Source organism: Lepidochelys kempii, chromosome 9 (assembly GCF_965140285.1).
Source record: "Lepidochelys kempii isolate rLepKem1 chromosome 9, rLepKem1.hap1, whole genome shotgun sequence".
Classification (NCBI taxonomy): Eukaryota; Metazoa; Chordata; order Testudines; family Cheloniidae; genus Lepidochelys; species Lepidochelys kempii.
Window position 1 is genome coordinate 47418794 of NC_136388.1, and position 13867 is coordinate 47432660.

Below are 13867 nucleotides of genomic sequence, written 5' to 3' on the forward strand. Positions count from 1 at the left end.
ATGACAGTTTTCAAGTACATAAAAGGTTGTTACAAGGAGGAGGGAGAAAAATGGTTCTTAACTTCTGAGGATAGGATAAGAAGCAATGGGCTTAAATTGCAGCAAGGGCGGTTTAGGTTGGACATTAGGAAAAAATTCCTAACTGTCAGAGTGGTTAAGCACTGGAATAAATTGCCTAGGGAGGTTGTGGAATCTCCATCATTGGGGATTTTTAAGAGCAGGTTGGACAAATATCTGTCAGGGATGGTCTAGATAATACTTAGTCCTGCCTTGAGTGCAGGGGACTGGACTATATGACCTCTCGAGATCCCTTCTAGTTCTACGATTCTATGATTTCTATGAAGTAGCAAGCATAGGAAAGCCATTGAGCTGCAACAGAAGAAAAGCACTGTGGATTGTGCTTCCACCCTGGTACTAGCTAGTAAGGGGCATTCATAGCAGGCTGAGGTGCACTTGGCAGCACAGAGGGGAGGAGTGTGAAGAATCAAAATGTTTTCCTGTTGCCAATGCAAAGCTGCTGCCCCCAAGTTTTGGAAAGCAGCCACGCAGAAGTGTTGCTAAGAACCAATCACAATGTGTTCCATGGACATTTCATTATTGGTAAACATGTGGACCTGATCTCCAGTCATCAGTCCATATGTATCTGTGTTCACACAGCTGGGCACCTAACTTGGTATGAACACTGCCACATGTGTGCATTAAATTCTGATATGTGAACATACTGGCAAGATTGGCACCTGTGTGTTGAAATGAGGGGTTTTATACGTTCAGTAGAAAGCAAGCGCGCGCACACACACACACCACACACACACACACACACACACACACACACACACACTCTCTCTCTCTCTCTCTCTCGATTACTGAACATTAAGCCATGAATGTAGTTTTGCAAGTGCTGTTTTTAATAGCTCAGTGTTTCTTTGAAAGGAACAAGTTTGTGGAGTTTGACATGAAGCCTGTGTGCAAGAAATGCTATGAGAAATTCCCTCTGGAGCTGAAGAAACGTCTGAAAAAGCTGTCTGAGCTGGCCTCCAAGAAATCGCATCCTAAAGCTGTGGATTTAAACTCTGCTTAAACGGGTCTGTCATTTCTGCTGACTGCACTCTTATCCTCACAGACTGCAACTTGCAGCAGCTACTAATCACAAAGGGAGCTGTTAAGAATGTCTGAAACAAACCACAGACAAATAGTACCTCCTCCAGCTTTTGTCACTGCAGCTTTCACCCTGAATGTCGCTTTACTCAGGCAGTTGCAAATTAACATTGACTGCATGGGGAGTTTGGCCTCTGCTGAGGGGGTGGGGCAGAGCAATGGGTATGGTAGTTAACTGGCATTATTCTGCCATTGATCAGATGTACACCATTGTTTTTCTGTCCTTCATCGTTTCTACGTGGAGCTGAAGTTCTCTCTTCTGTAGCCTGAGGAATTTGGAAAGAACAGTAGTTTAAATATCAGATGGTGAAACGTGCAGATTGTTCAACACCAGTTATAAGTATCAAGGATTCCTTAAATGCCTTGTACACAGAGCTTTTCACCTATAGGACATTGTTCTGAATGTGGCCCAAAACTACCACCATCTGATAAGTGTTTGGTATGTCCAAAATGAGCTGGTCTGTGTCTAGATTCCCGGTGAACAAATATCCACATCACAAAACTGCCGCAGCAATCGCCCTTCTTGACACCCTTGTTGCCATTTTCTCTAGGCAAGGGAAGGAGTGAATGGGCACAGAATCTATGCTACCTACTCACCTCACTCTATGCCAGAGTGGGAGTATAGTGTCTGGGCAGTGCACAGAAGTTTCACTCTCTGAGGCTGTCAGTTTGATACTTCTCAAAAGTATTCAATTCCCTTACAATTGAAGGGGGATATGTAATGTGAGGGTGAAGGCAGGGGATGCCAGGAACTAATATTCAATGTTTACTTGCCAGTTCTCCATTAGATCACTGATTCCCAGGGCTTGAAATTGCCCAGTGTGACATTATACCCTACCCACTGACACACCTGCCATTACCCTCTACAGTACCTGCAATATGACTGGAGGTGTGGTTACTGTTTGGCATAACAAAACCCAGTTGGCAGATCTGGTAACTGTTAAAAACTTCAGTCTGAGCCAAGCCTTTTCCCTTTGTTTGAATGGAAAGACTACCTTCTCAGCTCAGTTTCCGTGACTCTCAGTGTATGTCTACACTGCAATTAGAAACCCATGGCTGGCCTGTACCAGCTGACTTGGGTTAATGGGGCCTGGGCTTTGGGGCTGTTTAATTACAGTGTAGACTTCTGGGGTTCGGCTGGAGCCTGGGCTCTAGGACCGTTCGAGTGAACCAAAGGAGCCTTCAGACTCACATCTGGGAATTCTGTAGTAAGACGCTAGCTGTGTCCACGGTACCATTTTGCACCTTTGCTATTACTGATGCAACTTCTTTGGTGGTAGCACCAGTGGGTGCTGTTATGTAGACAGGGCACTAAACAGCTTCTGGTGTTTTAACCTCCTTGGGCATGTCTTCACTGCAGCATTAACTTGGGTGATTGATGCCCAGCTTAGCCTAGCTCACGTGTAAGAGGCCACGCTGCAGAGCCCTACCCAAGTTACTATTAACTCAGTGGTGCTGCAGTCATCTGTCTGAGATGTTAGGATTTCCGGAGGCACATGATACCCCATGGTTCCTAGCACTGCAGTAAGCTGAACCACTCTCTGATTCTTTCCCAGTGTATAATGGGAGAACTTGTCTGTCCTGGGTGCAGGAGAGGAATTGTGGGAAAGCATTGGAGGACTGTGAACACTTGAGTGATTTAGCCTGTCCCCTTGCTGCAGAGTGGATAGGTTACCAGCTCAATAAGCTTTAGGCTATACCCACAGCTGGGCCAATGAGCCCGGGTGTAAAGCAACACCACACAGATCCCCTGTTGTCTAATGCTGCTTAGAGCAAACTCACACAACCTAGTGGCTAAAATACTGGTGGCTCCTCTACACTAGAGCACTTGCTGTTGCTGCCACGAGTGAAGCTGTACCAGAGATAGCAATGGTGAGAAATGTTAGGGGAAAAGGCTAGTGCAGAAAGGCTAGTGCAAGACTCCTGGTTAGTTAGCTGCTTTCCTAATACCAACTGCCTTTGGCTGCTTTACTTTCTGCTGTAGTAAGCTATCATAACTATTTTAACACCTTCTGTGCACCGCTTCCGCTATAGCACTTACGAAGGGATGGACTCTCTGATCTAATGAGAGAGCTTGTCTGTCTTCCACCGTGACTATCAATCTGCACAATAACCTAGACAGTATTATTTTTGTCACAGTTTAATAGCACTTGAGGACAGCTCTTGTTCTTCTGTAGCCCTTGGCCTATCCTTCAGGGAGGGGCACAAGGAACTGCTCAACTGAAGGCAATCTTAAGTGGCCACTGCTGGGACCAGTCCACTATGTCGCTTAGTCTCTCTAGAGTTTGGTTGAAGAACTAAAGCACAGGCACCTCAGGCCCATGAGCAGTCACAATTCATTATGCTGATTCTTCCTAGCCTGGAGCATGCAGCTCCTTTCACCATGCCCTTGGTCACAGGAAGGAGCCCAGTGCTGAATCTGGGCAGCTGGGTATTTTCAGCTGATTCACCAGTCCTAGTTCAAAAGAATTTCCGGGGAAGATGGCATTATATGTTCTTGTTAATATGCAAAAATTGAGTCCTCCATGGACAGTAGTTGTCTTCCAGACCAGCTCAAATCTTGTCAGCTGTGTTTCCTGCAGAGGCCACTCTTGAGTTTAGCAATGGAAAATGCAAATACATGGTTAAACATGTGCATGTAAAGACGAATGTGAATATCTTTGTACTATGAGAAGAGATACAGTGAGGACTCTTATTTCCTAATATTTGAAATTCAGTAGATTAGGCCAGGGCTTGCTCGTACTTTTACTTAAAGGAAAAGACACCCATTGACCCTGAGCTTTATAATATATGGATAATCAAATGTCTTAAAGTGTCTCTTTCAAACTGTTAATCTGACAGATCTTTCACTAGAGTTCTGCTTTGTAGAGCACATGGTTGTCTACAGAGTTACGATATCAGATTTGAGAGACTGAGCAATCAAGAGAGTTCTGGGAAATAACTACACAACAGCTTGGAAACATTCATCTTCCCCCAGATTCCACCTTTGAAAAAGTAAATGGCATAGGATGTAAAGTAGATGTGATAGGATCTGTGGACTTCTTTAGGGTAGAGTCTTTTGGTATGATGGATTTGCTAATACCTGTGTGTTCTTCATAATGCTGGAGTCAGGAGAGACTCTCCTTCATAGAAAGCTATGTTAAGACTAAGATATGTGCGTTTTCCTTTGCTCTAAATTCAGAAAGTCAAATTCATTCTTGCTGTCACTCCATTATCCTCAATGCATATCAGTTATATCAATGATGAATTTGGTTCAAAAGACTAACCTTGTATTACTTACCGAAAGCTGCTGTCCATTGTATACTTTCACAGTTTTAAACCTATATTTATATACATATTTAAAATAAATCACTAATGCTCACTGACTACACTTGAAGACGGAAATGCTTTTAGAAACTGCGATATGTGCAGCTTACTCCTATTCAAGGGGAATATTAATCACTTCCCTAATATCTTTCCTTATTACAAAACAAACTGCTATATATTTTCTCTAGGATTTGGGTCCTGGTGCTTACCCTCACAGTGATCCACACAGCATTAGCAAAAATTGTTTAACCTTCCATGCTCGGAGTTTCCAATGCCAAATGTTTTGTATTGGATGATGCGGACTGCTGGGACTGAAGAGGTTAAGTGTCCATTTGAAACGTATATCAGAGGAGGCATTGGTTCGCAGATAAATCTGTGACTAAAGCAGTTGTTCTAAGAGGTGTTCAGTTCTTAGTTTGTAAAGCACTCTTAGTGCTAAGGATTCTATAGAATGAATGAAGAAATGTATTAATACTAAAGGGACAAGCCCACTCCCTATTACATGGCATGTATTCTGCAGACTGCGGATTTCTTGTTTTGTACTTTTGTACTTCTGACTTTGTGATATCTAACCAAAATCTGTGACTGCTGGACTAAAATATTATAATCTGCACCTGTTATGTATGTTCTTGTAATAAAGTTAACTGCAATACATTTTAAATCGTCACACTAAAGATTAAAATATAAAAACTGTTGTATATGCGTACTGTACAGTAAAACCTGAGTCCTTTGGATCTACACCTCTGATGTGACCCAGGGTGAATCACTCAATAACTCCAAGGATCGGACACATTCCTATTTCAGAATTGTGATGATATTATAAACCCCACTTTGGCAAGGACAGTTAGCCTGTTCTGTGGCACCTGAAGGGGAGACAGGTAATTAAGGATTAGACCAGGCGGGGGAGAACCAGGCTGGGTGGTTCCTATAAAGAACGGAGTGCAGAGCAATAGGGGGAGGAGATCCAGAAGGGAGGAGTTTGGAACTTCCTCTCTGGGAAAGGAACTACAGAGGGACCTCCAGGAGGTATCTAGCCTGGGATTGACCCTGAAGGGAGAGGGCAGTTGGAGAGAAGAAGACTCCTACAGCAGGTCTGGGAGCAGAGAGAGACTCCAGGGAAAAAGCCCTGAGGGTATGTCTACACTACGAAATTAGGTCGAATTTATAGAAGTCGGTTTTTTAGAAATCGGTTTTATATATTCGAGTGTGTGTGTCCCCACAGAAAATGCTCTAAGTGTATTAAGTGCATTAACTCGGTGGAGCGCTTCCACAGTACCGAGGCAAGCGTCGACTTCTGGAGCGTTGCACTGTGGGTAGCTATCCCACAGTTCCCGCAGTCTCCGCTGCCCATTGGAATTCTGGGTTGAGATCCCAATGCCTGATGGGGCTAAAACATTGTCGTGGGTGGTTCTGGGTACATATCGTCAGGCCCCCGTTCCCTCCCTCCCCCCGTGAAAGCAAGGGCAGACAATCATTTCGCGCCTTTTTTCCTGAGTTACCTGTGCAGACGCCATACCACGGCAAGCATGGAGCCCGCTCAGGTAACCGTCACCCTATGTCTCCTGGGTGCTGGCAGACGCGGTACGGCATTGCTACACAGTAGCAGCAACCCCTTGCCTTGTGGCAGCAGACGGGTACAACTGGTAGCCGTCATCGTCATGTCTGAGGTGCTCCTGGTCACCTCTGTGAGGTCGATCAGGAGCGCCTGGGCAGACATGGGCGCAGGGACTAAATTTGGAGTGACTTGAGAGGTCATTCTCTTTAGTCCTGCAGTCAGTCCTATTGAACCGTCTTATGGTGAGCGGGCAGGCGATACGGACTGCTAGCAGTCGTACTGTACCATCTTCTGCCGAGCAGCCATGAGATGTGGATGGCATGCAGTCCTTCTGCACCGTCTGCTGCCAGCCAAAGATGTAAAAGATAGATGGAGTGGATCAAAACAAGCAATAGACCAGATTTGTTTTGTATTCATTTGCTTCCCCCCCCTCCCCTGTCTAGGGGACTCATTCTTCTAGATCACACTGCAGTCACTTACAGAGAAGGTGCAGCGAGGTAAATCTAGCCATGTATCAATCAGAGGCCAGGCTAACCTTCTTGTTCCATTAAGGACAATAACTTAGGTGCACCATTTCTTATTGGAACCCTCTGTGAAGTCCTGCCTGAAATACTCCTTGATGTAAAGCCACCCCCTTTCTTGATTTTAGCTCCCTGAAGCCAACCCTGTAAGCACCCCTCCCAGCGTCAGAGCAATGGCAAACAATCGGGCATCTGAGAGTGCTGTCCAGAGCAGTCACAATGGAGCACTCTGATGGGGCTAAAACATTGTCGCGGGTGGTTCTGGGTACGTGTCGTCAGGCCCCTGTTCCCTCCCTCCCTCCGTGAAAGCAAGGGCAGACAATCATTTCGCACCTTTTTTCCTGAGTTACCTGTGCAGACGCCATACCACGGCAAGCATGGAACCAGCTCAGGTAACCGTCACCCTATGTCTCCTGGGTGCTGGCAGACGTGGTACGGTTTTGCTGCACAGTAGCAGCAACCCATTGCCTTCTGGCAGCAGACGGTGCAATACGATTGGTAGTCGTCCTCGTCGTGTCCGAGGTGCTCCTAGCCACGTCGGCTGGGAGCGCCTGGGCAGACATGGGCGCAGGGACTAAATTTGGAGTGACTTGACCAGGTCATTCTCTATAGTCCTGCAGTCAGTCCTATTGAACCGTCTTATGGTGAGCGGGCAGGCGATACGGACTGCTAGCAGTCGTATTGTACCATCTTCTGCCAAGCAGCCATGAGATGTGGATGGCATGCAGTCCTTCTGCACCGTCTGCTGCCAGCCAAAGATGTAAAAGATAGATGGAGTGGGTCAGAACAAGAAATAGACCAGATTTGTTTTGTACTCATTTGCCTCCTCCCCTGTCTAGATCACACTGCAGTCACTCACAGAGAAGGTGCGGCGAGGTAAATCTAGCCATGTATCAATCAGAGGCCAGGCTAACCTTCTTGTTCCAATAAGAACAATAACTTAGGTGCACCATTTCTTATTGGAACCCTCCGTGAAGTCCTGCCTGAAATACTCCTTGATGTAAAGACACCCCCTTTGTTGATTTTAGCTCCCTGAAGCCAACCCTGTAAGCCGTGTCGTCAGTCGCCCCCTCCCTCCGTCAGAGCAACGGCAGACAATCGTTCCGCGCCTTTTTTCTGTGCGGACGCCATCCCAAGGCAAGCATGGAGGCCGCTCAGCTCACTTTGGCAATTAGGAGCACATTAACCACCACATGCATTATCCAGCAGTATATGCAGCACCAGAACATGGCAACGCGATACCGGGCGAGGAGGCGACGTCAGCGCGGTCCCGTGAGTGATCAGGACATGGACACAGATTTCTCTGAAAGCATGGGCCCTGCCAATGCATGCATCATGGTGCTAATGGGGCAGGTTCATGCTGTGGAACGCCGATTCTGGGCTTGGGAAACAAGCACAGACTGGTGGGACCGCATAGTGTTGCAGGTCTGGGACGATTCCCAGTGGCTGCGAAACTTTCACATGCGTAGGGGCACTTTCATGGAACTTTGTGACTTGCTTTCCCCTGCCCTGAAGCGCATGAATACCAAGATGAGAGCAGCCCTCACAGTTGAGAAGCGAGTGGCGATAGCCATCTGGAAACTTGCAACGCCAGACAGCTACCGGTCAGTTGGGAATCAATTTGGAGTGGGCAAATCTACTGTGGGGGCTGCTGTGATGCAAGTAGCCCACGCAATCAAAGATCTGCTGATATCAAGGGTAGTGACCCTGGGAAATGTGCAGGTCATAGTGGATGGCTTTGCTGCAATGGGATTCCCTAACTGTGGTGGGGCTATAGACGGAACCCATATCCCTATCTTGGCACCGGAGCACAAAGGCAGCGAGTACATAAACCGCAAGGGGTACTTTTCGATAGTGCTGCAAGCTCTGGTGGATCACAAGGGACGTTTCACCAACATCAACATGGGATGGCCGGGAAAGGTGCATGATGCTCGCATCTTCAGGAACTCTGGTCTGTTTCAAAAGCTGCAGGAAGGGACTTTATTCCCAGACCAGAAAATAACTGTTGGGGATGTTGAAATGCCTATATGTATCCTTGGGGACCCAGCCTACCCCTTAATGCCATGGCTCATGAAGCCGTACACAGGCAGCCTGGACAGTAGTCAGGAGCTGTTCAACTACAGGCTGAGCAAGTGCAGAATGGTGGTAGAATGTGCATTTGGACGTTTAAAGGCGCGCTGGTGCAGTTTACTGACTCGCTTAGACCGCAGCTAAACCAGTATTCCCACTGTTATTACTGCTTGCTGTGTGCTCCACAATATCTGTGAGAGTAAGGGGGAGACGTTTATGGCGGGGTGAGAGGTTGAGGCAAATCGTCTAGCTGCTGGTTACGCGCAGCCAGACACCAGGGCGGTTAGAAGAGCACAGGAGGGCGCGGTACACATCAGAGAAGCTTTGAAAACCAGTTTCATGACTGGCCAGGCTACGGTGTGAAACCCCCTTGATGAAACCCCCCGCCCCTTGGTTCACTCTACTTCCCTGTAAGCTAACCACCCTCCCCTTCTCCCTTTAATCATTGCTTGCAGAGGCAATAAAGTCATTGCTGCTTCACAGTCATGCATTCGTTATTCATTCATCACACAAATAGGGAGATGACTACCAAGGTATCCCAGGAGGGGTGGTGGAGGAGGGAAGGAAAATGCCACACAGCACTTTAAGCACAGCACTTTAAAAGTTTACAACTTTAAAATTTATTGAATGACAGCCTTCTTTTTTTTGGGCAATCCTCTGTGGCAGAGTGGCTAGTTGGCCGGTGGCCCCCCCCACCGCATTCTTGGGCGTCTGGGTGTGGAGGCTATGGAAGTTGGGGAGGAGGGCGGTTGGTTACAGAGGGGCAGCAGTGGCAGTCTGTGCTCCAGCTGCCTTTGCTGCAGCTCAACCATACACTGGAGCATACTGGTTTGGTCCTGCAGCAGCCTCAGCATTGAATCCTGCCTCCTCTCATCATGCTGCCACCACATTTGAGCTTCAGCCCTGTCTTCAGCCCGCCACTTACTCTCTTCAGCCCGCCACTTACTCTCTTCAGCCCTCCACCTCTCCTCCCGGTCATTTTGTGCTTTCCTGCACTCTGACATTATTTGCCTCCACGCATTCGTCTGTGCTCTGTCAGTGTGGGAGGACAGCATGAGCTCGGAGAACATTTCATCGCGAGTGCGTTTTTTTTTTCTTTCTAAGCTTCACTAGCCTCTGGGAAGGAGAAGATCCTGTGATCATTGAAACACATGCAGCTGGTGGAGAAAAAAAAAGGGACAGCGGTATTTAAAAAGACACATTTTATAAAACAGTCGCTACACTCTTTCAGGGTAAACCTTGCTGTTAACATTACATACATAGCACATGTGCTTTCGTTACAAGGTCGCATTTTGCCTCCTCCCACCGCATGACTACCCCCTCAACCTTCCCCCCTCCCTGTGGCTAACAGCGGGGAACATTTCTGTTTAGCCACAGGCAAACAGCCCAGCAGGAATGGGCTCCTCTGAGTGTCCCCTGAAGAAAAGCACTCTATTTCAACCAGGTGACCATGAATTATATCTCACTCTCCTGAGGATAACACAGAGAGATAAAGAACGGATTTTGGTTGAATGCCAGCAAACATACACTGCAATGCTTTGTTCTACAGTGATTCCCGAGTACGTGTTACTGGCCTGGAGTGGTAAAGTGTCCTACCATGAAGGACGCAATAAGGCTGCCCTCCCCAGAAACCTTTTGCAAAGGCTTTAGGACTACATCTAGGAGAACCGCAAATGCCAGGGCAAAGTAATCCTTTCACATGCTTGCTTTTAAACCATGTATAGCATTTTAAAAGGTACACTCACCAGAGGTCCCTTCTCCACCTGCTGGGTCCAGGAGGCAGCCTTGGGTGGGTTCGGGGGGTACTGGCTCCAGGTCTAGGGTGAGAAACAGTTCCTGGCTGTCGGGAAAACCGGTTTCTCCGCTTGCTTGCTGTGAGCTATCTACAACCTCCTCCTCCTCCTCATCTTCTTCGTCCCCAAAACCTACTTCCGTATTGCCTCCATCTCCATTGAAGGAGTCAAACAACACGGCTGGGGTAGTGGTGGCTGAACCCCCTAAAATGGCATGCAGCTCATCATAGAAGCGGCATGTTTGGGGCTCTGACCCAGAGCGGCTGTTCGCCTCTCTGGTTTTCTGGTAGGCTTGCCTCAGCTCCTTCAGTTTCACGCGGCACTGCTTCGGGTCCCTGTTATGGCCTCTGTCCTTCATGCCCTGGGAGATTTTCACAAAGGTTTTGGCATTTCGAAAACTGGAACGGAGTTCTGATAGCACGGATTCCTCTCCCCAAACAGCGATCAGATCCCATACCTCCCGTTCGGTCCATGCTGGAGCTCTTTTGCGATTCTGGGACTCCATCATGGTCACCTGTGCTGATGAGCTCTGCATGGTCACCTGCAGCTTGCCACGCTGGCCAAACAGGAAATGAGATTCAAAAGTTCTCGGTTCTTTTCCTGTCTACCTGGCCAGTGCATTTGAGTTGAGAGTGCTGTCCAGAGCGGTCAGAATGGAGCACTCTGGGATAGCTCCCAGAGGCCAATACCATCGAATTGTGTCCACAGTACCCGAAATTCGAGCCGGCAACGCCGATTTAAGCGCTAATCCACTTGTCAGAGGTGGAGTAAGGAAATCGATTTTAAGAGCCCTTTAAGTCAAAATAAAGGGCTTCATTGTGTGGACGGGTGCAGGTTTAAATCGATTTAACGCTGCTAAATTTGACCTAAAGTCCTAGTGTAGACCAGGGCTGAGAGTTAACCGCTCAGGAGAAGCTGGGCCTCCAGGGAGAAAGCCCTGGGAGGCCTTGCTCAGTAATTGAGTGAAGAACTCTGCAGAGCCTCGGAGATGAGCGAAGAATCTGCAGAAGATTGAGCTCAGGATTTTCATTCCTGTATGTTTTGAGTTGAGACGTTGTTACAAAGAAGGGATGGGACTCTTGTGTGACCTGGCTGGAGGACTAAGTCACCACACAGAGCACCAAAGTCTGGAGGAGGAAGGTGAGGTGGAGGGGCTGCAGTGCTGGGTCTTGCCATGAGGAGGCGCTCCAGGCGGGTGAGTCTATGACAAGAATGTTTTGCTGAAACATTTTCCATCAGTGCTGGTTAAAGGGTGATGTATTCATCAATGCTGTAGTGTGTGGAGGCACTGCTGTTGTGTCTGACACATGCCATGTAGCTAGGTTGGACTCTAGATGTCAGTGGTGAATGGTACGCTGTAGTAATGCAGAGGTAGTATAAGTTATTGGAGAGGTTTTCAGATTATACTGAGGTTGGGAGAGCACTCACCAGACTTATGGAAGAAAGAAACCACATCGTCATCACTGATCTGCAACAGTTTATTTATCTGAAACAGAATAGTTTGGCTGCAAAGATTTCAGTACGGAGTCAATGTATAAAACATTTCTCAGATACTATATCTAATTAAATTGAATTCAAAAGTATGATGCCAGCATTAACACCTTGACATTGGTAGTCTCAAAGCATCCATTGCTGGCAATGGACATTGCATTGGGAATATCTGACTGGTCACAAAAAGATCAACTATTCTGAAAAGTGTGGCACTCATTTAGATGCATAGAGATATTGAGACCCTATTCTCCCTGCAGTGCATGTACAATCCTTCCATTAATGGCTGTGTTGCACGCACACGTCCAGGGGACAACGAAGCCCATTGTCCATACATTGGCAAACTAGAACGAGAGATTCAACAGCACGGCTTTTCCAGCACCGTTAAACCATGCCTCAAGGAACTTGGTGTAAATGCACTAAAAGCACCACATGCCACTGTGGTCACAGGAGGGCTCTTCTGATTTGGGAAGGACAAGTATTTGCTCTTCTAGTACTAGAAAGTAGTGTAGGGGCAAGGTTACCTCCCAGGCTTTTTGAACTCTGAGCAGTTCTTATTGTGAGAGAGTTCTCTCTTGCTGACAGGAGTTGTGGCTATGGAGGAGCATGTGATGAACAAACTCTGAAACAGGCTTTGCCATTCAAGCTGTCTGCCAAACAGGAAGTCGGAGAAAGATCAAGAAAAATGAAAACCAATAAAATGAACCAACTGGCATTCTGTCTCCTGAAAGAATGTCTACATAACTCCATGCTAGGAGCACATCTATAGAGCAGGAAAATGACACTTTCAAAAGAGGTCTGTCATAGAATCAATCCTGTGTAATCCTGACTCACATTGAGTAGTATTTGTAGATGGAGCTATGTCAGTATAAGGGTGCAGAATCAGTCCTTAATAACAGCCCGAATCAGTGTGTGTTCATGCATAGTGGGGAGCACTCTGCTGTTTCCTTATGAGAAAGGAAGCCTGGGGGACACTCAGGTGCAGCTACCAAAGGGGACACAAAAGGAAGTGAACTAGCTCACAATTTCTCTAAGGCAACAAGACAGCAGACAACAACCATGTTATAGCAGAAACGGTTCTTCCCTTCTGCAAAGCCCAGTATACCTTACCAGCCTGAACTGTCCAGGACGATGCAGTTTCTCCCATAATTGCAGAATAGGGTGGCTATTACTGGGACTGGCAGCAAGTATTCTAATGCTAGAAGACTGAAGAAAAGTAGCACCTCCCTTTTTGAAGAATTTCTCTCTGTGTTCCTACCACTGAACGCTTTGCTGAAATGTTTTGGCTTTTCCTCCACTCTTGGAACCTCTCCGTTGTGTTGAAAAAGTAACATTATCTCTCTCTTTGCCAGAGACTCAGGTAGCTTATGCAATTGGTGGGAGTATACTGAATGATGTGCCCTTACGTTGCCAGAAGGAAGGAATTGGAGGGGCAGGTCCCTGTCAGAATGGAGGACACCATAGTAGATCCGAAGAGGTTTTCAGACTGCTTTTTCATGTATTAGTTGAGGGCCGTGCCCAGGTTGAAATCCAGGAAAATGCTGTGACATTTATAAACCATATTGAATTTGTCCATTGGGTCTAGGCGAGGAGAGCTTAAAATGTGTCCTCATTCGTGCTTCCCCCGTAGTGGTACTTCACCAGTGTGGCTTACTGAAGAATGGGTATGATCAGAGGATTAATTGGCAGGACCAGTGTTAAAATAGGTTTTGCTCTGGGATATGAAATGGAGGCTGTTTGGCACAGGTATGAATCGCAGGCTTCTACCCTCATGCAGGGAGGCGGGGATTCCTCTGCTTGTTCACAGCGTTCATTAGCAGCTGTACATAGGATGTCAACAGGTCATCCATTTTGTAACCCTGCAGGAGAGAGAAACTTTAACCTAGTCTCTTGAAAAGGACTCTAGAGGGTGCCAGCTGGCATCGAGAGTTATTCCCCAAGCTGTGTGCCCTCTGTACCGCCTCTCCCAGTGCCTAACG

The 13867-nt window shown here is 47.1% G+C and overlaps 2 protein-coding genes across 11 annotated transcripts in view; one reads left to right on the forward strand and one right to left on the reverse strand.

Moving 5' to 3' along the window:
- The window catches only part of LIMS2 (LIM zinc finger domain containing 2), a 56408-nt gene extending 50871 nt beyond the window's left edge, over positions 1-5537 (forward strand). For 5 of the 6 annotated variants that reach the window (XM_073360160.2, XM_073360162.2, XM_073360161.2 and 2 more), the window contains one exon: positions 931-5537. In XM_073360160.2, the coding sequence (XP_073216261.1) occupies positions 931-1078 (148 nt within the window). In that variant the 3' untranslated portion in view covers positions 1079-5537. The remainder of the gene's footprint in view (positions 1-930) is intronic. The other variant, XM_073360164.2, reaches the window with a different exon arrangement.
- A 6323-nt stretch (positions 5538-11860) lies between these two features.
- The window catches only part of MYO7B (myosin VIIB), a 99800-nt gene continuing 97793 nt past the window's right edge, over positions 11861-13867 (reverse strand). For all 5 annotated transcript variants that reach the window (XM_073360171.2, XM_073360170.2, XM_073360173.2 and 2 more), the window contains exon 49: positions 11861-13747. In XM_073360171.2, the coding sequence (XP_073216272.2) occupies positions 13658-13747 (90 nt within the window). In that variant the 3' untranslated portion in view covers positions 11861-13657. The remainder of the gene's footprint in view (positions 13748-13867) is intronic.